Source organism: Somniosus microcephalus, chromosome 4 (assembly GCF_052327205.1).
Source record: "Somniosus microcephalus isolate GS21.2 chromosome 4, FLI_Smic_1.0, whole genome shotgun sequence".
NCBI lineage: Eukaryota > Metazoa > Chordata > Chondrichthyes > Squaliformes > Somniosidae > Somniosus > Somniosus microcephalus.
The window spans coordinates 162113352-162137419 of NC_140990.1; the positions used below are offsets into that span (position 1 = coordinate 162113352).

The window sequence follows — 24068 nt, forward strand, 5'->3', positions numbered from 1 at the left end:
GGCCATTTGGCCCATCATGCCTGTGCCGTCTCATTGAAATGCTATCCAATGAGTTTCACTCCCCCCTCGCTCTTTCCCCATAGCCCTGCAACTTTTTCCAAACTTCAATGACAAACTAGATTACTTTCAGTTGTCAGCTGCTCAGGTCCCTGCTGGGGTGTGGTCGAGAAATACATTGAGTGCTATTAATTTCTCTGAATGACATATTTCTGTCATGTACATCCCGTGCTTATGTCTTTAATGGTTGCTTGGAAAAGAGAGATGCGACAGATCTTTTCGTACCTATCCTCGGAGTGCACATTGCTGACAGTGATTTTATATCCCACTATTAATACCATGACAAGAAAAACCATTTAAAATGTGTGAAGCTGACAGAAAGCTATACTTCGAATATAACTAAGATTCAGTCAACTAAAACTGTTACACTTGATGTAATTATCACTATACCGATCGCTGATAGCATGGGTACGGGCAATCAGCTAATCTTATCTTTGCTCCTGCAGTGCTACACGGTATATATGTTATTCAATGGCCATGGGTGTCTAACAGGACCCATAGGAGCACTCATTGTAGTCACTAGCAATGGAGATGACTCCAGTTCTGTGCTACTAACTCCTATCATTTTCATAGTATGAGTTGAACATCAGTAAATCTCATTCACAGTCACTGCTGTCTGGAGTGATCAGGTACAATATGTCCAGCTGCCACACCTCTCTCACATTTCCTCATTAACCAAACCTATCCATGGCCAGGAATCTCCTCAGCCCTGTCCACCTTTAGGTCACAGAAGGTATTTCTGCACCCTTGGGGGTGAGTGTTCCTGGCTTGTCTCCCATCGGAGGCTGTAATAACAGCTGCGCCTTTATAGTCAATATGAATACATTTGGATCATAACATTTAAATGCGGGTTATTAAACAAATCAACTGAATCCTGGGATGCAGAATCTCAAAAGCTAGCATCAAGATAGGAAAAAAATTGGGCAACTAAAATTCCTTAGAATTACATGACTATAAATTGCTGATTGGAACTGACTGATTGTAAATAGATGTTGCAGTCCTTTCTAATGTTCAACAGAACAGCAGTGTAGCCTTTGGGAAGACTTGTAATGTATCATTTCTGGACAGCAGCACTACAGACCCAAGTAGTAATCATTCATGTAGTTTCCGATTAACCTTATGGCTTAGGTAAAGAGCGAGTGACTATCCTAACACTGCAGGAAGGACACAGTGCGATTCTAGCACTCTATCATTTCTAGTTAGAGATAAGAATAGTCTGTGAAGCTGAATTCAGACTCACATTCTTTCACAAGCTTTGTATATTAGGATATATAAGCCTCAGTTATGGTGACAAACATTGAAGGTGCAATTGCCTGAACCAGCCAGCGTGTGTCGTCTGAGCTCCAAATTGGCCCAAGTTGGTGTTTGAATGAATCCGAATACATTCCAAGTTGGCTGTGTTTCAGTAAATGTGGAACCTGTGGCTGTCTCTGGCCTTTTCCCGCTTCCACCCCCATGACTGGATACCATCTTCTCCTACACCCTTTACAAAATGTCTTTTGTCGCAATGCAAAAAAAGATGATTGTGCCTTTTTAAGCAGTGTTGGCCTGGTGTCCACACTAACTCCTGGGCTACCTCCCGTCATTTGAGGGCTGTTGTGCATCAGTCAGGTTGAGGCAACACTAGATGAGGCCTGTGTACAAAGCAACGCAATCATAGACATTTACCGCATCAATCTCAGTAATAAATGTGACTGGCAGTGCTGATGTGTGCTCGTCAAAGACAACACGAATCCTTCCATTAAGTTCTCAGTTATAAAACAGTTTCCTCAATCTATTCTTTAGAGTTAAGAATGGCACTGTTGTTTTCCAATGTTTCAAAAGTTATCCATTATTAAATTATTTTTAAGTACAAAAAAAAATTAAGCGCTCTGCTACATAAAGTCACCTTCAAAATGAAGCCTGCTACAGGCTTCACTGGGCCTCCCTTGTTCAATTAAATAGCTGACATCTGCATGGGCAATAAACGCTCAATCAACACATCATGGTGTGCTTGTTACAGGCCAGGGCAGGCTAGGCTCATAGCCGTTAGCTCCTGCACCCAGTTTTGTTTTGACGAGCTCATAGGATTCAACCTTCCCCCACCATGGTCCATTGTTGAACAAGCTCCCTGCAGTGGGTGCCAGCCGCATCTGCTCAACGGGCATTTTATACCCAGATACCAAATCAAAATATTTGATGTGCACCAAATATGGAAACTCTAGTGCAATCTAAAAAAAAATTCATACTTTTGTGCAGATGGTTTGGATATATGTGTTGGCCAGAGGGTTACATTTTATTGGACAATCTTTCTCTAAGGATTACTAGAACTTCAGCCCATCAATGTTACGTACTCCTGGTGCCTTCTACAACCCCTCCCCCAATGACAGTAGCACTTTAGAAGCCATTGCACTTTGTTCCATGAACGTAACCTTCCAAAGCTTCTTGCTGAAGTTCGGTAAGAAAGGTCAATCCCAAAGAGCTACATTTTTGGTATTTCCACAGTAATCCTTCATTTTGCTGGTTGTAGCCATATTGCTTTTTAACGGGTGCCAGTTAGGAACAGTCCAAATGGACCAGGGCTCAATTCTAGCAAATAGAACTCTCCTTCTATTCAGACACATTTTGCCAGTACTATTGCCTCAGACATACTCCTTCTAGTCAATATTGAGGATACGAGTTTGTGGTTTGATAAGGAAGTCCAGCTGAGCCGGAATCCTGAGTGCTGTGAAGGTTACACCACTGTATTCCGCTGTCCGTATGAAGGCAGTACAGTTCCTGGCTTTAGTGAGAACTCTGAAAGGTATTCAGGGTTCTCTGCTACGATGGGCTTGATGCGTCCATTCTGCTTGTAAAAAAACTTTGTGCCGTACTCCTGCAGGTACTCGGGGTTGTGCATGGCGGATTTGGGCGGGTAACTGTGGTTCCAGTAGTCAGGATTGTCAAAGGCCTTGTCAACGTTTTCTGATATGGCGATCTTATCTTGCAGGTATTCTGGGTTCTCAACCACATTGACAAAAGTGTTGAGATAGAGGGGTTCATTCACATACTCGTCCTCTGTGGTCTGTTTCCCCTCGGGGACATTGTGGTATTCTGGGTTGTCCAAAGCATGGACGTCGCCGTTTTTCCGAAGAGTCACAAATGGGTTCTCCTCCACTGGGTTCAGGTACTCTGTGAAAAGATCAATGAAATCATTAGAACTCTGCACATTGTCATAGAAGGAAAGTAAGACAGACTTGCATTTCTATAGTGCCTTTCACATCCTCAGGATGTCTCAAAGCTCTTCACAGCCAATGAAGCACTTTTGAAGTGTAGTCACTGTTGTAATGTAGGAAACACGGCAGCCAATTTGCGCACAGCAAGTGCCCACAAACAGCAATGTGATAATGACCACATTTACATTTATGATCTCTGATCACAATATTAGGAAATAGGAACAGGAAGAGGCCATTCAGCCCGTCGATTCTGTTCCGCTATTCAATTAGATCATGGCTGATCTGTATCGTAAAGCCAGCTCTCCGTCTTGGTTCTAGATCCTTTAATACCCTTGCCTAACAAAACTCTAGCAATCTCACTTTTAAAATTTTCATTTGATCAACTGCTTTTTGGGGGAAGGGAGTTCCAGGTTTCCTCTACCCTTTGTGTGAAGATATGTTTCCTGACATCACCTCTGAATAGCTTATCTCTAATTTTAAGTTTATGCCCCCTTGTTGTGGACTCCCCAGAACATGAAGAGGGAGATCAGTAGAGGGAAGGTGAATTGACAGACTGGACGGAAGTGTTTCACACAGAGGGTGGGGAATGTGTGACGAACAATCCTCAAGGAGACTCTCAACTTCCAAATGGTGCTTTCCCCATTTTAAGTTTGTGGTGTGCTCTAGTTCCTATTGGGCCTGCTGGAGGGGCAGTAGGAAGCTGCCAGTCACCAGGTACACAAAATGCAGTACTGGCAGCTTCCTACTGCCTGTCCAGCAGGCCCAATAGGAACTAGAGCACACCACAAACTTAACTCAAGCCTATGTAGAAGATGGGAGGCCGGCCAGGAGGGCATTAGAATAGTCAAGTCTAGAGGAAACAAAGGCATGGATGAGGGTTTCAGCAGCAGATGAGCTGAGGGGGTGTGGGGAGTCAGGCGATGTTACTGAGGTGGAAGTAGGCGGTCTTGGTGATGGAGCGGATATGTGGTTGGGAGCTCATCCCAGGGTCAAACACAACACCAAGGTTGTGAATGGTTCAGCCTCAGACAGTTGCCAGGGAGAGGGATGGAGTCAGTGGCTAGGGATTGAAGTTCGTGGCGGGGACCAAAGACAATGGCTTCGGTTTTCTCAATTATTTAGTTGGAGGGAATTTGTTCTCATCCAGTACTGGATGTCGGACAAGCAGTGTGATAAATCAGAGACAGAGGCAAATCAGACCCAACAGGTGGCCTCCTCCCACCTTACGTCATCTCACCCTATCAACATATCCTTCTATTTCTTTCTCTCTCATGTACTTTAGCTTCCTCTTAAATGCATCTATGCTATTCACCTCAACCACTCCATGTGGTAGTGAGTTCCACATTCTAACCACTCTCGGAGTAAAGAAGTTTCTCCTGAATTCTCTATTGGATTTATTACTATCTTATATTTATGGCCCCTAATTTTGGACTCCCCCACAAGTGGAAACATCTCTATATCTGCCCTATTGAACCCCTTCATAATTTTAAAGACCTCTCTCAGGTCACCTCAACCTTCTCTATTCTAGAGAAAAGAGCCTTAGCCTTTATGTTTTTCCTGATAGTTATAACCTCTCAGTTCTGGTCTCATTTTTCTGGCACTTACTCCACTGCCTCTATATCTTTTTCTTAATATGAAGACCAGAGCTCAGTATGGTGCTCTAAGTGTGGTCTAACCAAGTTTCTATATAAGTGTAACATAACTTCTCTGCTTCTGAATTCTATTCCTCCAGCAATTAACCCTAATGCATTGCATTTCATATGGCTCTGTTAACCTGCGTTGCTACTTTTAATGACTTGTGAATCTGTACTCGGTTTTAGGTTACTGTTTCAGTAATGAACAGGACTGGTGTGAAACTTACTGTTACTATCAAATACTGGATTATTTTGGGAAATTCTGTATTCTTAAATAACAAAATTCTGGAGTCAACGCTACTTTAGGGCAAAACAGAAAGGACAATACACAGGACAAATCACAACGTAGACTATTTCACAGGAGATTACTGACCTGCGCGAGATAGTTTGACCTTGGCTTCTGCTTTAGATGGTCTGGCAAGTGTTCGATCCTCCTGGGCAACACTCCCTCGCTCACTAACCCCTGGGAGAAGGTTCAGAATGTTATTATTCACATGAAGGTGCTGTGTCAGTGCCAATTCTTGTAATTACATAGCTCCTGCTCATTTACTCCATGACTGCGTATTTCTGACTAAGCCTTGGACCCAAAAATTATTCACATATCATCAACAACAACTTGCATTTATATAGCGCCTTTAACATAGTAAAACGTCCCAAGGCGCTGCACAGGAGCATTATCAGACAAAATTTGACACCGATTCACATAAGGAGATATTAAGACAGCTGACCCAAAAGCTTGGTCCAAGACTTAGGTTTTAAGTAGCGTCTTAAAGGAGGAGAGAGAGCTGGAGAGGCGGAGAGGTTTAGGGAAGGAATTCCAGAGCTTAGGGCCTAGGCAGCTGAAGGCACGGTTGCCAAAAGAGGGGCGATGGAAATCGGAGATCGACAAAGCAACGCATCCATCAAAACATGGCAGAGCTCAGTTTTGGCTTGATTTGAATGTGCTATTAAAGTGAGACTCTCTTAAATTAAAGACCGACACCCCTCCCTCTCCTGCAGGGAGTGTCGATGCTGAGCTTGACTGCAATGTGACATGGAGCAACAGACCAAACTGTGATTTTCCCCAGTATCTCCCTAATCTCAGCTATACTGTTCAAGGAACGGAGGGGAAATCAGAGGGGGCATCATCACCGGTCTTAATGTTTTCAGCAGTCACAGCACTGTTTACTCCAGCCATGTATCTGTATCTCAAAACGATACCGGGGCTAAAAGGGTTAAATTATGAGGACAGGTTGCATAGACTAGGCTTGTATTTCCTTGTGTATAGAAGATTAAGGGGTGATCTAATTGAGGTGTTTAAGATGATCAAAGGAGTTGAAAGGGTAATGACAACAACAACAACTTGTAATTATATAGTGCCTTTAAGGCGCTTCATAGGTGCTATATCAAACAAAATTTGACACCGATCCACATAAGGAGATATTAGGGCAGATGAACTTGGTCAAAGAGGTAGGTTTTAAGGAGCATCTTAAGAGAGGAAAGAGAGGTAGCGAGGCAGAGAGGTTTAGGGAGGGAGTTCCAGAGCTTCGGGCAGCTGAAGGTACCAATGTTGGAGCGGTTAAAATCAGGTTTGCTCAAGAGGGTAGAATTAGAGGAGCGCAGACATCTTGGAGGGTTGTGGGGCTGAAGGAGATTACAGAGATAGGGAGGGGCGAGGTCATGGAGAGATTTGAAAACAAGGATGAGAATTTTAAAATCGAGAGAGAAACTATTTCCTCTGGTAGGAGAGTCCAGAACATAGAAACATAGAAACATAGAAGATAGGAGCAGGAGTAGGCCATTCGGCCCCTCGAGCCTGCTCTGCCATTCAATGAGATCATGGCTGATCATCCAAATTCAGTACCCGGTCCCTGCTTTCTCCCCATACCCCTTGATCCCTTTAGCCTTAAGAAATATATCCAACTCCTTCTTGAATATATTTAATGTATTGGCTTCTACTGCCTTCTGTGGTAGAGAATTCCACGGGTTCACCACTCTCTGGGTGAAGAAATTCCTCATTTCTGTCCTAAATGGCTTACCCCTTATCATTAGACTGTGACCCCTGGTTCTGAACTCCCCAACCATCGGGAACATCCTTCCTGCATCTAGTCTGTCCAGTCCTGTCAGAATTTTATAAGTTTCAATGAGATCCCCTCTCATTCTTCTAAACTCCAGTGAGTACAAGCCCAATCGACCCAATCTCTCCTCATACGTCATTCCTGCCATCCCTGGTATCAGCCTGGTGAATCTTCGCTGAACTCCTTCCATGGCAAGAACATCCTTCCTCAGATAAGGTGACCAAAACTGCACAAAATACTCAAGATGTGGTCTCACCAAGGCCCTGTATAACTGCAGCAAGACAGCCTTGTTCCTGAACTCAAACCCTCTCGCTACGAAGGCCAACATGCCATTTGCCTTCTTAACTGCCTGCTGCACGTGCATGCTTACCTTCAGCGACTGGTGCACAAGGACACCCAGGTCTCATTGCACTTCCCCTTCTCCCAATCTATTGCCATTCAGATAATAATCTGCCTTCCTGTTCTTGCCACCAAAGTGGATAACCTCGCATTTATCCACGTTATATTGCATCTGCCATGCTTTTGCCCAATCACCCAACCTGTCCAAATCATCCTGGAGTTTCCCGGCATCCTCCTCACAGCACACATGCCCACCCAGCTTTGTGTCGTCTGCAAATTTGGAGATATTACATCTAGTTCCCTTGTCTAGATCATTAATATATATTGTGAATAGCTGGGGTCCAAGGACTGATCCCTACGGTACCCCACTGGTCACTGCCTGCCACTCGGAAAAAGACCCGTTTATTCCAACTCTTTGCTTTCTGTCTGCCAACCAGTTCTCTATCCAAGTCAATACCTTGCCCCCAATCCCATGTGCCTTAACTTTACGCGCTAATCTCTTATGCGGGACCTTTTCGAAAGCCTTCTGAAAGTCCAAATTCTCTCTTATCTATTTTACCAGTTACATCCTCAAAAAATTCCAGTAGATTAGTCAAGCACGACTTACCTTTTGTAAATCCATGTTGACTTTGTCTGATCCTGTCACTGTTTTCCAAGTGCTCTGCTATTACATCTTTTATAATGGACTCTAGCATTTTCCCCACTACCGATGTCAGGCTTACCGGTCTCTAATTCCCCGTTTTCTCTCTACCACCTTTTTTGAATAGTGGGGTAACATTAGCTACCCTCCAATCCATGGGCACTGTTCCAGATTCCATCGAATGCTGGAAGATGATCAGCAAAGCATCAACTATTTCTCGGGCCACTTCCTTAATCTAGGATGTAGATTATCAGGTCCTGGGGATTTATCGGCCTTCAATCCCATCAATTTCCCTAACACCATTTCCCTACAAATACTGATTTCTTTCAGTTCCTCCCTTTCATCAGACCCTATGTTCCCCGACATCTCTGAGAGGTTATTTGTGTCCTCCTTTGTGAAGACAGAACCAAAATATGTGTTTAATTGGTCTGCAATTTCTTTGTTCCCCATTATAAATTCCTCTGATTCTGACTGCAAGGGACCTACGCTTGACTTCACCAATCTTTTTCTCTTCACATATCTATAAAAGCGTTTACAGTCAGTTTTTATGTTCCCTGAAAGCTTACTCTCATATTCTATTTTCCCTTTCTTAATTAATCCCTTTGTTGAATCTTAAACTGCTCCCAATCCTCAGGTTTACTGCTTTTTCTGGCCAATTTATATGTCCTCTCCTGGGATCTTATGCTATCCCTAATTTCCCTTGTTAGCCACGGTTGAGTCACCTTTTTTGTTTTATTTTTATGCCAAACTGGGATGAACAAATTCTGTAGTTCATCCATGCGGTCTTTGAATGTTTGCCATTGCCTATCCACCGCCAACCCTTTGAGTGACATTCCCCAATCAATCCTACCCAACTCGCGCCTCAGACCATCGTAGTTTCCTTTATTTAAATTTAGGACCCTAGTCTCTGAGTCGACTACTTCATTCTCCATCTTAATGAAGAATTCAATCATATTATGATCGCTCCGACCCAAGGGGCCTCATACAACAAGATTGCTAATGAATCCTTTCTCGTTACATAATACCCAGTCTAAGATGGCCTGATCTCTGGTTGGTTCCTCGACATATTGGTCCAGGAAACCATCCCTTAAACACTCCAGGAATTCCTCCTCCACAGAATTGTTACTAATTTGGTTAGCCCAATCTATATGTAGATTAAAGTCACCCATGATGACTGCTGTGCCTTATTGCACGCTTCTCTAATTTCCCTTTTAATGCCATCCCCAACCTCCGCATTACTGTTAGGAGGTCTATATACAAGGGGGCATAACTTTAAACTTAGAGCTAGGCCATTCAGGGGTGATGTCAGGAAGCAATTCTTCACACAAAGGGTAGTGGAAATCTGGAACTTTCTCCCCAGAAAGCTGGGGCCAATTGAAAAATTTTGAAACTGAGATTGATAGATTTTTGTTCGATAAGGGTATTAAGGGATATGGAGCCAAGGCGAGTAAATGGAGTGAAGACACAGATCAATCATGATCTAATTGAATGGCAGAAAAGGCTCGAGGGGGTGATTGGTCTACTCCTGTTCCTGTGCTCCTAGCTAAACAAGCAGTCTCCAGCTAATTTGCAGGGGAGTGGGGGGAAGTGGAGGGGGGTGGGGAGGATGCAGTGTGTGAACATTTATGGGGGAATCTGCAGGAGTGTGTTAATATCTGTAGGGAATACCTGAAGAAATGCCACCATATTTTCAGAGAAAGGTTCGAAGATTCATCGATTTGCTGTGTTTTGTGTGGGGAATGTTTACTTGTTCAGTAAACGGGGCTCGGGTCTGCTGCTCACTTTCCAACTGGCAAGAGAACCAGGGGGTGAGATGAGCAATCTTTCCTGTAATTTTTTTGGGTGCACGGCCCCTTTAAGGGCCTGTGGGGGCCTTTCACAGGTTTGCACATGCACGAACTTTAACGCAGGAAAAGCTGGTCCAGGGCTGCGCGGGACCGGCAGAGAGTTGCGCAGCCACCCAGCTGCGCAGCTGATAGGGAACGCTGGAGATGAGGAGAATTTTTTTTAATGCAGCGAGTTGTTATGATCTGGAATGCACTGCCTGAAAGGGTGGTGGCAGCAGATTCAATAGTAACTTTCAAACGGGAATTGGATAAATACTTGAAAAGGAGAAATTTACAGGGCTATGGGGAAAGGGCAGGGGAGTGGGACTAATTGGATAGGTCTTTCAAAGAGCCAGCACAGGCACGATGGGCCGAATGGCCTTCTTGTGAGCTGTATGATGATTCTGTGAAGTGTCAGTCTGCGAGTAAACTCATGTAACGCGAGGCAAGATGGGTTCTGCCACCCTCCTGTGCAGACATGCTTTAATGGTGCGTGAAGGGTGACGTAGCAAATTAGGTTACTTCCATTTCAGAGTCGGAGCTGCCTCTGTTTATTAGATCTCCCTCCTCCTTCCTCAATAATGTATTCCTTGTCTTATTTGATTGTGCTGCCCACTGTAACATGGAACAGTTATCCTGTTACTGCAGCCTGAAGAAAGAAAGACTTGCATTTATGTAGTGCCTTTCACCACCTCAGAATGCCCCAAAGCGCTTTACAGCCAATTAAGTATTTTTGAAGTGTAGTCAGTCTAGGAAATGTGGCACCCAATTTGTACATAGCAAGGTCCCACAAACAGCAATGTGATAATGACCAGGTAATGTTTTTGGGTGTTGGTTGAGATATATAAATTGGGTCGCATATAGTGACACCACTATTCCCAGCCAGAATGGAGATGATTGGGTAATTCCCCCGTCAATCACGCATGTACGTGACTGGGACTGATTTTACGCAATTATTTGTATTATGTAACTATCCTCTATGCACTGCATTTTGCTGGATAAATAATCTTGCTTTTATCAGGAGACTTTGCTATGGTTTCAGTAATGAGTTCTGTTTGCTGTAGTTTGTAGAGATTCTTTAAATAGACTCTGTTTGCTGTAACATAGACACTGCTGTAAAATAGACTCTGTTTGCTGTTTGCTGAGTAAATAGACTCTGTTTGCTGTAAGTCTCGCTCTGCCTCCATGTCATTGGCTGACACAGTGGTGTCAATAGACACTTCATCCTTACTGGCTCCTTCTGCCCAGGCAGCGCTTGCTCTCCCGTGTTGTTGAACTTGCCTGCGGTCTTTTTGTCCTGAATGGGGGTCATGTAGCCATCCTCATCCAGTTCGCCCCTTTGCCCGCGCTCTGACAGGAAGACTGTGGGGTCTGCGCTGTACCGCTGGGTGGTGCTGTCCTCCCGGGGGCGCGGGGCCTGTTTCCTCAGCGTCCCGTTACAGCACGCGTCGTCGAATACCTCCAGCGATGAGGCCGCGCCCTGATCTTCCAGCGTGGTGGTGCCGGCACATGTGGGCTGCCGGCTATGCAGCGACAGCCCTTCCTCTGGCCCAAAGATCCCGTCGCGATACACAAACTGATTCTGTCGCAACAAAGGAAACAGAGTAAACAAATTGCTTTTATATAGCGCCTTTAACGTAGTAAAATGCCCCTAGGTGCTTCACGGGAGTAATTATCAGACAAAACTTGACATTGAGCCACATAAGGAAATATTAGGACAGATGACCAAAAGCTGGGTCAAAGAGGTAAGTTTTAAGGAGAGTCTTAAAGGAGGAACAGGAGTAGGCCATTCAGCCCCTCAAGCCTGGCCCACCATTGAATTAGATCATGGCTGATCTGTATCATAATTGCATCTACCCACCTTGGTTCCATAACCCTTAATATTCTTGCATAACAAAAATCTATCAATCTCAGTTTTGAAATTTTTGTTGTGGGAAAGAGTTCCAGATTTCCAGATTTCCACTACCCTTTGTGTGAAGAAGTGCTTCCTGACATCACCCCTGAACGGCCTAGCTCTAATTTTAATGGTATGCCCCCTTATTCGGGACTCCCCCGCCAGGGGAAATAGTTTTCTTCTATCTACTCCTTTAATCATCTTAAACAGGAGAGGCAGAGAGGTGGAGAGGTTTAGGGATGGAATTCCAAAGGACCTAGACAGCTGAATGCACGGGCACTAATGAAATGGGAATGCGCAAGTGACTAGAATTGGAGGAGTGCAGAGATCTCGGAGGGTTATAGGGCTGGAAGAGGTTACAATTAAAATGAAATTGTACAGATTAAACAATACCATTCCCTGACCTCCCTCATGGGAACTACCCTGAGTGTAAAATCGATAGCACTGCTCCACATCAGAGCCCATCGCACATTGCTCGGAATCACAGTAACAGATATAATCTGCATTAAAGTCTTCCCTTGTCCAAGATACACAGTGAATATAATGATGTAACTCTTGATAAAATGGGGCTGTGTACAGCAGCTGTTTTATGGGGCTGGAAGGATTTTCCACCGGGAGGACTGGTGGTGATAAGTGGAAGCAGGTGGGAATAATGCAATGAGCTGCTCCCTGGAGAAATTAGTACCGTGGGGATGACTCTCCACTGGCAGCACTTACAGTAAATTCCTCCTCAAATGATGGAACGGCTCCCTCTCATTTTTACATTTTAAACTTAATGAGGGTAACATGGGACCTGGCCAGGGATAGCATTGGTTGCCCGTTATACCACACGCAATCGAATGGAATCGAATACCAGGCGGGGTGTATAACGGGCAACTGGTACCACAGCATCTGTTTTGCGTTCTCTGCCCATGCCCAATTTCACCCACAATCTCTTTCTACATGGAGGGGACTTTAACCCCTAGCTATGGGTCTAATGCATATCGTCCACTTTAGAACTGGTGGGCTTGACCTGCTCACTGTTTTAACATTGAAAAGGGCTCAGTTGCTGAATTTGCTGCCTGGGAAACTGGTCTAAGCCCTACAGATGAGGATGGTGCCAGTCTGTGAACCCCCCCCCGTCTGTGATCACCCCCATCTGTGGTCTCCCCTGTGTGTGCTGAGTGAATTGGCCTGAGCTGAGGTGGTATCAGGGCACTACAATTGTGGGCCGAGGATGTGCTGCCTGTGAGGGACATCACCCATTGGCCACACCTATTGAGAAATCAAAAAAGAAAAGAAATACTTGCATTTATATTGGGGTTTTCACAACCTCAGGACGTCCTAAAGCGCTTTACAGCCAATGAATTACTTTTTTGAAAAGTAGTCACTGTTGTAATGTAGGAAATGTGGCAGCCAATTTGTGCACAGCAAGGTCCCATGCAAGCACTGAGTGCGAGTCAGCAGAGAGTGCTGTGAGTTTGGGTAAGTGTGAGAGTTCTTTAATTGTTATTTCTCTTTAAATCATTCTTGATAAGATTACTTAAGCAGTTTAAGTAAAGGGGAAAAGTTAAATATTTGGGATTCTGTTGGTTTAAGAAGAGTAAAACAAGGTTACACTGCAGTAGGAGTAAATTGGCACAGCAGGCAGTGGAAACCAGTTTTCTAACCAATCAGCAGGGGTGACTCATTTGGCTGTAAACAAACAAACAGTATAAAAAGACCAGTGCTAGTGCGAGCAAGCACTGAGTGCGAGTCAGCAGAGAGTGCTGTGAGTTTGGGTAAGTGTGAGTTAGGGTAAGTGGGGTGTTAGGTACTCTTTTCAAACTTTAATTCTGTGGGTTGTAGTTACTAAGGCCTTTCTGGTGCAGAGTGACTGTTAGTAAACCATTTAACTGGTGTAATTAGAGGGATTGATTTAATTTAAATCCAATTAATTAAAGGGGATACTAGCATCTAAAATCGGGCAGAGGGTGTCCATAACTAACAATAAAAAATTTAATTAATTACATAGAATGGAGCAGGTGATGTGTTACTGTTGCGAGACGTGGGAGCCGGTGAACCCCATTGAGGCTCACGGTGATTACGTCTGTGACAAGTGTCTGCTGCTACAGGAACTCCAGCTCCGTGTTGATGAGCTGGAGTCTGAGCTTCAGACACTGCGACACATCAGGGAGGGGGAGAAGTACCTGGACTCTGTATTTCAGGAGGTGGTCACACCTATGCAGTTAATTAATTCAGATGTAGCCCATGGTCAGAAACAGGACGGTGTGACTACGAGTGAGGCAGGTACGGGGATCCAGGAGATAGTGTTGGAGGAGCCGCAGCCCTTGCTCTTGTCCAACAGGTTCGAGGTTCTTACTCCCTGTGGGGACGGGAGCAGGGACTGTAGGGAGGATGAGCAACCTGGCCACAGCACCATGGAACGGGGGGCCATTCGAGAGGGGGGAGTAAATAGAAATGTTGCAGTGGTAGGGGATAGTATTATTAGGGGGATAGATAGAGTTCTCTGCAGCCGAGAGCGAGAGTCCCGAAGGCTGTGTTGCCTACCCGGTGCCAGGGTTAAGGACATCTCCTCTGGGCTGGAAAGAAACTTGCAGTGGGAGGGGGTGGATCCAGTTGTCGTGGTCCATGTTGGTACAAACAACGTAGATAGGACTAGGAAGCCGGTTCTGTTAAAGGAGTATGAGCAGCTAGGGGTCAAATTAAAAAACAGAACCTCAAGGGTAATAATCTCTGGATTATTACCTGAGCCACGAGCGAATTTGGCTAGGACAAATAAAATTAGAGAGTTAAATGCGTGGCTCAAAGACTGGTGTGGGAGAAATGGGTTTTGCTTCCTGGGACACTGGCACCAGTACTGGGGCAGGAGGGAGCTGTTCCGTTGGGACGGGCTTCACTTGGCCAGTGCTGGGACTAGAGTCCTGGCGGATCATATAACTAGGGCTGTAGAGAGGGCTTTAAACTAACTAGTGGGGGGGGAGGTTCCTAGAGAGCAAATAATAAAAATGACAACAGAGAAGGTCATAGACTTAGGTAGCAGTGGGGAAATTAAAAACCAGAGCGTGTCAGGAAGGGACAGAAGGTATGGAGTAAAAGGTAAAGTAATAAAAAGGGCAAAAGCAGGAACTAAGTGTCACAAAACATATTTGAAAGTTCTCTATCTGAATGCATGTAGCATTCATAACAAAATAGACAAGTTAATGGCACAAATAACTACATATGGGTATGATCTTGTGGCCATTACAGAAACATGGCTACAGGGTGACAATGCCTGGGAATTAAACATACCAGGTTATTTAACAATCAGGAAGGACAGGCAGGAAGGAAAGGGAGGTGGGGTGGCTATGTTAATAAAGGAAGGAATCACTGTAATACAGAGAAATGATATTGGGTCAAAAGATCAGGGTAATGAAACAGTTTGGGTGGAGGTAAGGAATAATAAGGGGAAAAAAACACTAGTGGGCGTAGTCTATAGGCCTCCGAACAGTTGCAACTCTGTTGGACGGAGTATCAATCAGGAAATAGTTGAGGCTTGTAATAAGGGAACATCTATAATTATGGGGGATTTTAACTATCATATTAATTGGACAAATCAAATTGGGCAGGGCTGCCTTGAGGATGAGTTCATTGAGTGTATTAGGGATGGGTTTCTTGAGCAGTATGTAACTGAACCGACCAGGGGGCAAGCAACCTTAGATCTGGTCCTGTGTAAGGAGACAGGATTAATTAAAAATGTCCTAGTAAAGGATCCCCTTGGAATGAGTGACTATAACATGGTTGAATTCCATATTCAATTAGAGGGTGAGAAGGTTGGATCTCAAACAAGCGTGCTAAGCTTGAATAAAGGAGACTATGAAGGTATGAGAGCAGAATTGAGTAGAGTGGATTGGGAAAATAGATTAAAGGGTAAGACGATACATGATCAGTGGTGTACATTTAAGGAGTTATTTTACAACTTCCAAAAAATATACATTCCACTGAGAAGAAAAGGGTGTAAAAGAAAAGACAGCCATCCGTGGCTAAGTAAAGAAATTAAGGATAGTATTCGACTATAAACAAGGGCACATAAGGTAGCCAAATCTAGTGGGAGGATAGAGGATTGGGAAAACTTTAAAAGACAGCAAAAAATAACAAAAAGATTGATTAAGAAAGGGAAGATAGATTATGAAAGTAAATTAGCAAAAAATATAAAAACAGATAGTAAGAGTTTTTATAGTTATATAAAAAGAAAAAGGGTGGCTAAAGTAAATGTTGGTCCCTTAGAGGATGAGACCGGGAAATTAATGGTGGGAAATATGGAGATGGCAAAAACACTGAATGAATATTTTATATCAGTCTTTACAGTAGAAGACACTAAGAATATCCCAACACTGGACAAACAGGGGGCTAAAGCGGGGGAGGAGCTAAACATGATCAAAATCGCTAAGGAAGTGGTACTCGGTAAAATAATGGGACTCAAGGCGGATAAATCACCTGGACCTGATGGCTTACATCCTAGGGTCTTGAGGGAAGTGGCAGTAGGGATTGTGGATGCATTGGTAATAATTTTCCAAAACTCCCTGGACTCGGCAAAGGTCCCGGCAGACAGGAAAACTGCTAATGTAACACCCTTATTTAAAAAGGGCAGTAGACAGAAGGCTGGAAACTATAGATCGGTTAGCCTAACATCTGTGGTAGGTAAAATTTTGGAGTCCATTATTAAGGAGACAGTAACAGGACATTTGGATAATCATAATTTAATAGGATTTATATTTATATATAGCATGGTTTTATGAAGGGGAAGTCAAGTTTGACAAATTTGCTGGAGTTCTTTGAGGAAGTAACATATAGAGTGGATAAAGGGGAACCAGTGGACGTAGGTGCCACACAAAAGATTGGGGGTAATATTCTGGCATGGATAGAGGATTGGCTATCTAACAGAAGGCAGAGAGTTGGGATAAATGGTTCATTCTCAGACTGGCAATCAGTAACTAGTGGTGTTCCGCAGGGGTCAGTGCTGGGTCCCCAACTCTTTACAATCTATATTAACGATTTGGAGGAGGGGACCAAGTGTAACATATCAAAGTTTGCAGATGATACTAAGATGGGAGGGAAAGTAGTGAGTGAGCAGGACATAAAAAACCTGCAAGGGGACATAGACAGGCTAAGTAAGTGGGCAGAGATTTGGCAGATGGAATACAATACTGGAAAGTGTGAGGTTATGCACTTTGGCAGGAAAAATCGTAGAGCAAGTTATTATCTTAATGGCAAGAAACTGGAAAGTACTGAAGTACAAAGGGATCTGGGGGTCCTGGTGCACGAAACTCAAAAGGTTAGTATGCAGGTGCAGCAAGTGATTAAGAAGGCCAATGGAATGTTGGCTTTCATTGCTAGGGGGATAGAATATAAAAATAGGGAGGTATTGCTTCAGTTGTACAAGGTATTGGTGAGACCGCACCTGGAATACTGCATACAGTTTTGGTGTCCGTACTTAAGAAAAGACATACTTGCTCTCGAGTCAGTACAAAGAAGGTTTACTCGGTTAATCCCGGGGATGAGGGGATGGACATATGAGGAGAGGTTGAGTAGATTGGGACTCTACTCATTGGAGTTCAGAAGAATGAGAGGCGATCATATTGAAACATATAAGATTGTGAAGGGGTTGGATCGGGTGGATGCGGGGAGGATGTTCCCGATGATGGGTGAAACTAGAACTAGGGGGCATAGTCTTAGAATAAGGGGCTGCTCTTTCAAAACTGAGATGAGGAGGAACTACTTCACTCAGAGGGTGGTAGGTCCATGGAATATGCTGCCCCAAAAAGCTGTAGAAGCTACATCATTACATAAATTTAAAACAGAAATAGACAGTTTCCTAGAAGTAAAGGGAATTAAGGGTTACGGGGAGCGGGCAGGAATTTGGACATGAGTCTAGGTTCGGATCGGACATGGCCCTGTGGGTAGCGGAGCGGGCCCAGGGGCCGTGTAGCCTGCTCCTGCTCCTATTTCGTGTGTCTAATTCTGTTAGATTCAGGAGATGGTTCTGTGATAGTAGATTGGCGGTTAGGATCAGATCAGCCATGATCTTATTGAATGGCGGAGCAGGCTCGAGGGGCCGATTGGCCTACTCCTGCTCCTATTTCTTATGTTCTTATGTTCTTATAGCAATGTGGTAATGACCAGATAATCTGTTTTAGTGACGGTGATTGAGGGATAAATATTGGCCAGGATGCCAGGGATAACTCCCCTGCTCTTCTTCAAAATGGTGCCATGGGATCTTTTATGTCCACCTGAGAAGGCAGATGGGGCCTCGGTTTAACGGCTCATCTGAAAGACAGCACCTTTGACAGTGCGGCACTCCCTCAGTTTTGCCCTGGAGTGCCAGCCTAGGTTTACTGCTCGAGCCCGTGGAGTAGGTCTTGAACCCACGACCTTCTAACGCAGAGGTGAGAGAGCTTCCACCGAGTCACGGCTGACATGGGTAGCTCGCCCTTGATGACGGTATGAGTGGCTTGCGGGCAAGCCAGTGGCGTGTATTCAAACAGTTGGTCCCTTGGCACTCCTGAGTTAGGAAGAGGGGAATGAGTCAAGGAACCCTCTCCAGATTGTCACCCAGCAAGTGAAGTCATGTGGTGTGAATGAGTGGACACCGGGGGTGAGCACTGATTCAGGCTTGGCTGTCGTCTGCACCTCCCCCACTCCCCTCCCTGCAGGAGGACAACATGCCGACACTCACTCGCCAGACTGCCACAGGCAGATTGCCACTTAGGCCAGATACCCGTGGAACCACAAGCCAGGAGGGAGTTAATGCCTTGAAGGCGGGGGGAGGGGCGGGTGAGGTGTGGTGGAAGAAAGCTGGCAGAGAATGGGAAGGGATTCAGTTTATTGGAAGTGAGCGTGACTGGGAAGTGCTTTAATGAGAAAGAAAGACTTGTATTTATTTTATACCTTTCATGACCTCAGGATGTCCCAAAGCACTTTACAGCCATTGAAGTACTTTTGAAGAGTAGTCACTGTTGTAATGTAGGACTATAGTCCTTTGGAATTCCAGTTGTGTATTAGGCACGTGTTAATCTGATTAGGCTGTGCTGTGTGCAACAATATCCTGTGCTGGGTACAGGAACATGACATAATTCTACACCTTGTGTCACTGTAAACCATTCATTACAGGCAGCACTCAACACGAGTGCTCGAAAGGAATAGGACCTTCAGGTGATGGAAGTTCCATTTCACCAAGTCCTCTGTAGAACACACCAGTAACCATGTCATGCCTCACTGAGATTTCAGATGCACTGCCATTAGCTGCCTTACATGGACTGGTATCACTGCCGGGGAGAACAGATCTACTTTTATCGATGTCATATTCTCTTCCTGAACCAACTGGCTGGACAGTTGTTTGGCACCCTGCTCTGAAAAGCTGTCATTCAGGGAGGCTTTTGTAAGGATCATTAATCGACAAATCTAGGTGTTTTAATTTGGAGGTCCATCCAGTGAGGATAAGAACAATCCTGACATCTGCTCTGTGCTTTCCTCTGAAGTGCTACAAATACACAGTGAATAAAGATGGCAAGCCTGCTAGTTATCAACCTGCATTGTCTCCTTCTCTCACTTTGTGGCCCCAGCACTGTTGCTTTGTGCCGCACCGCTGTATCATTATTATTATTCGGGCAGGCTTCAGGGCACCAAATGCGCGATCCCTCCAGCAATAGTTTGCAATGGTTGGCATTGTTCTGCTGCCCCCTGAAATAGAATCCGAGGTGTCAACAGTTCGCCATTAAATGTCACGCTCAGCAACTGGCCACCTCGCTCTGTGCCAACAATGTTAGCATCGCAAGTCACGACCCAATCACGGGTAAGTGCCAATTGTGCACCTGTCTTGTCACAATTCAAGCCAACACAGGCTGAAAAAGTGAGCTCTTTGACAACATGTTTGAACTATTTGTGAAATTCAAAGCTACAAGTGGGTGGCGGCGAGGGTGGGGGGGAGAGGGGTGGAGTGGGGCGGAGGAGCAGGGGGCGGGGGTGGTACGACAGGTGGAGGGGGGGTTCTTTTCCTGCTGTCTTTGGCGTTCTTTTGTTGAGGAGTTTAATTCGGCATTCATCCTGCAAGGCCAGCTTTCCTCCGCTCTTCATGAAGAGAGACAGGTTCCTTGGACTGCTTCCAATACAACAGGCCTGTTATCTATGCCAACTGACCCCTGGTACAACCTAACAACCCATCTCCTTTGAATTAACAAGCCTCCATCGGTTTTAAATAGCAACACTCTAATGCCATTAGGAATCTCGTTTCTCTGCAGTTTTATCTTCACTCTAATCATTTTTTGAAACTCTGAACTGACCTTGCATTTAAAGCACTCGATCTCAAAGTTTTCAGGGATGTGTTCAGAGTCAATAGCCTGACTCCCACAGACAGTAGCACAGTCTCTTATCTCACACTTCTTCTGATTCTCGATTGGCGCGGGCACCTCTGTCATTTGGTTTTCTTGCAGCATCAGTGATATAAGCTGAAGACACGAAGCATTACCATACTGCCCGATTTGTTAGTATTTACTACATTGGCTCCCGGTCCAGCAACGCATCAACTTTTAAATTCTCATCCGCATGTTCAAATCCCTCCATGGCCTCGCCCCTCCCTATCTCTGTAAACCTCCTCTAGCCTTACAAACCTCCAAGAACCCTGCGTGCCTCCAATTCTGGCCTCTTGAACATCCCTAATTCCCATCACCCCACCATTGGCGGCGGTACCTTCAGCTGCCTGTGCCCCAAGCTCTGTAATTCCCTTCCTAAACCTCCCCGCCTCTCTATCTCTCCTCCTTTAAGACGCTCTTTAAACCTATCTCTTTGACCAAGCTTTTGTCTTAATCTCCTTATGCGGCTCAGTAAGTGCCTTGGGATGTGTTACTATGTTAAAGGCACTATATAAATGCAAGTTGTTGCTATTGTTGTTGCCATCAGATACCTGAGAGTTACTGTCTGATACCTGTCATCAGATACCTGTCATCAGATACCTGAGAGTTACTGTCTGATACCAGCCATCAGATACCTGAGAGTTACTGTCTGATACCAGCCACCAGATACCTGAGAGTTACTGTCTGATACCTGTCATCAGATACCTGAGAGCTACTGTCTGATACCAGCCATCAGATACCTGAGAGTTACTGTCTGATACCTGTCATCAGATACCTGAGAGTTACTGTCTGATACCTGTCATCAGATACCTGAGAGTTACTGTCTGATACCAGCCATCAGATACCTGAGAGTTACTGTCTGATACCTGTCATCAGATACCTGAGAGTTACTGTCTGATACCAGCCACCAGATACCTGAGAGTTACTGTCTGAGACCTGCCATCAGATACCTGAGAGTCACTGTCTGATACCAGCCATCAGATACCTGAGAGCTACTGTCTGATACCTGTCATCAGATACCTGAGAGCTACTGTCTGATACCTGTCATCAGATACCTGAGAGTTACTGTCTGATACCAGCCATCAGATACCTGAGAGTTACTGTCTGATACCTGTCATCAGATACCTGAGAGTTACTGTCTGATACCTGTCATCAGATACCTGAGAGTTACTGTCTGATACCTGTCATCAGATACCTGAGAGTTACTGTCTGATACCAGCCATCAGATACCTGAGAGCTACTGTCTGATACCTGTCATCAGATACCTGAGAGCTACTGTCTGATACCTGTCATCAGATACCTGAGAGTTACTGTCTGATACCAGCCATCAGATACCTGAGAGTTACTGTCTGATACCTGTCATCAGATACCTGAGAGTTACTGTCTGATACCAGCCACCAGATACCTGAGAGTTACTGTCTGATACCTGCCATCAGATACCTGAGAGTTACTGTCTGATACCAGCCATCAGATACCTGAGAGCTACTGTCTGATACCTGTCATCAGATACCTGAGAGCTACTGTCTGATACCGGTCATCAGATACCTGAGAGTTACTGTCTGATACCAGCCATCAGATACCTGAGAGTTACTGTCTGATACCTGTCATCAGATACCTGAGAGTTACTGTCTGATACCTGTCATCAGATACCTGAGAGTTACTGTCTGATACCAGCCACCAGATACCTGAGAGTTACTGTCTGATACCTGCCATCAGATACCTGAGAGTTACTGTCTGATACCAGCCATCAGATACCTGAGAGTTACTGTCTGACACCAGCCATCAGATACCTGAGAGCTACTGTCTGATACCGGTCATCAGATACCTGAGAGTTACTGTCTGATACCAGCCATCAGATACCTGAGAGTTACTGTCTGATACCTGTCATCAGATACCTGAGAGTTACTGTCTGATACCTGTCATCAGATACCTGAGAGTTACTGTCTGATACCAGCCACCAGATACCTGAGAGTTACTGTCTGATACCTGCCATCAGATACCTGAGAGTTACTGTCTGATACCTGTCATCAGATACCTGAGAGTTACTGTCTGATACCAGCCACCAGATACCTGAGAGTTACTGTCTGATACCTGCCATCAGATACCTGAGAGTTACTGTCTGATACCAGCCATCAGATACCTGAGAGTTACTGTCTGATACCAGCCATCAGATACCTGAAAGTTACTGTCTGATACCTGCCATCAGATACCTGAGCTACAAAGTGACATTACAGAAGTTCAGTTTGTTGATACTGAAGAGAAGGGGAGACTGAGAGGAGCTCCTATTAAAGTATTCAAGATCCTTAAGCATATGAACCCCAAGAACAATGAGACAGCAGAGGATGGAGATCAGAAGAGGGAAGGCGAATCAACGGATCAGATGGAGCACAGAGTGTGGGGAATGTTTGGAATGGACTATCCTGGGTGGTGTTCAGGCGGACAACTTTGGCGGGGGTGCAAAATGGGCAGTAGCGGATTGGCCACCCATCATGCAGCCCACCTAACGAATGGCCGATCCGCTATCACCTCTTTGCGTCCCCACCAGGAATTGTTAAAGGGATTTGGACAGGCGTTTGGGTGAGAAGATCAATAGAACAACATCGGTAGGGAGCTGGTTGTTCTGCTTTTGAACTCTGGGGCTGGCTGGGTGGACTGAAGTGTTCTATTCTGATCCTGTACACTGCGTTGTTCACATGTCTTGTATCACTGTCCCTCTAGTGGGGTCTGTCATTGAACATCACTTCCCAGAATCTTCACAATAGTCTCAGTAACACCAAAATGAGCACAGACTGCCAGAGCGACTCAGAAGGTTCTACGCATGAGAAACAATCAATTGTTTGACAATTCTGACCTCTAAATATTTTGAAATGGTTGACTTTATGGAAAGTTTTTTTTACCTTTGGTGATTCTGTGAGCACATCTTTGGGATGACGGGCACAGGCTGAATTGGAGCAGTGGACAAACGCAACATGGGGACACTGTTAATTTAAACAGAGGGTTCTTTGAATATCATCACCAAAGGTAAAAGTGATCAACTGAAGAAATTGACACGATGAACATTGAACTGTAACATTAGTCAGCACTTTCAAGACACAAAGAAAAACAACCCCTTCTTTCAACTGAACCCAACTGGGATAATTACTTGGCACTAACTAATGTAACACTGCCTCTTTACCCACAGTGAGTTGTTATAAAGTTCAATTAGAACAGAAATGTTGATTACACACACTGCAACAAAATAGCAAGTACACTGGAGATCCTCATTGACAACTCTTGTTGGCCTACACCACCGATGTTCAAGAATATTTTAATAATTAAATCAAAAATTTAATTTGTTCAGTGACTGATGAGCAGTTTAGATAGTAATCACTTTGTAAAAGTGACTGAATCCAGTTATCCCACTGTCCACTGTCCCCACTGTCCACCCTCCCCACTGTCCACTGTCCCCATTGTCCACTGTTCACTGTCCACTATCCCCACTGTCCACTGTTCCCACTGTCCACTCTCCACACTGTCCACTGTCCCCACTGTCCACTGTCCCCATTGTCCACTCTCCCCACTGTCCACTGTCCCCCCTGTCTCCACTGGCCACTGTCCACTCACCCAACTGTCCACTGTCCCCACTGTCCACTGTCAACTCTCCCCACTGTCCCCACTGTCCACTCACCCCACTGTCCGCTGTCCCCACTGTCCACTGTCCTCTCTCCCCACTGTCTCCACTGTCCACTGTCCCCACTGTCTCCACTGTCCCCTGACTCCACTGTCCACTCTCCCCACTGTCCACTGTCCCCACTGTCCACTGTCCCCACTGTCCACTGTCCACTGTCCCCACTGTCCCCACTGTCCAGTGACTCCACTGTCCACTCTCCCCATTGTCTACTGTCCCCACTGTCCACTGACTCCACTGTCCACTGTCCCCACTGTCCACTCTCCCCACTGTCCACTGTCGCCACTGTCCACTCTCCCCACTGTCCACTCTACCCACTGTCCACTGTCTCCACTGTCCACTCTCCCCACTGTCCACTCTCCCCACTGTCCACTCTCCCCACTGTCCACTGTCT

The 24068-nt window shown here is 45.1% G+C and overlaps 1 protein-coding gene across 2 annotated transcripts in view; it reads right to left on the minus strand.

Moving 5' to 3' along the window:
- Nucleotides 1-221: 221 nt before the first annotated feature.
- The window catches only part of erbb4b (erb-b2 receptor tyrosine kinase 4b), a 1694493-nt gene continuing 1670646 nt past the window's right edge, over nucleotides 222-24068 (minus strand). The window contains exons 27-30 of one of the 2 annotated variants that reach the window (XM_085985416.1): nucleotides 22905-22985; nucleotides 11029-11329; nucleotides 5259-5348; nucleotides 222-3207 (exon numbers count right to left, since the gene is read on the minus strand). In XM_085985416.1, coding sequence (XP_085841542.1) covers nucleotides 2771-3207; nucleotides 5259-5348; nucleotides 11029-11329; nucleotides 22905-22985 — 909 coding nt within the window. In that variant the 3' untranslated portion in view covers nucleotides 222-2770. The remainder of the gene's footprint in view (nucleotides 3208-5258; nucleotides 5349-11028; nucleotides 11330-22904; nucleotides 22986-24068) is intronic. The other variant, XM_085985415.1, reaches the window with a different exon arrangement.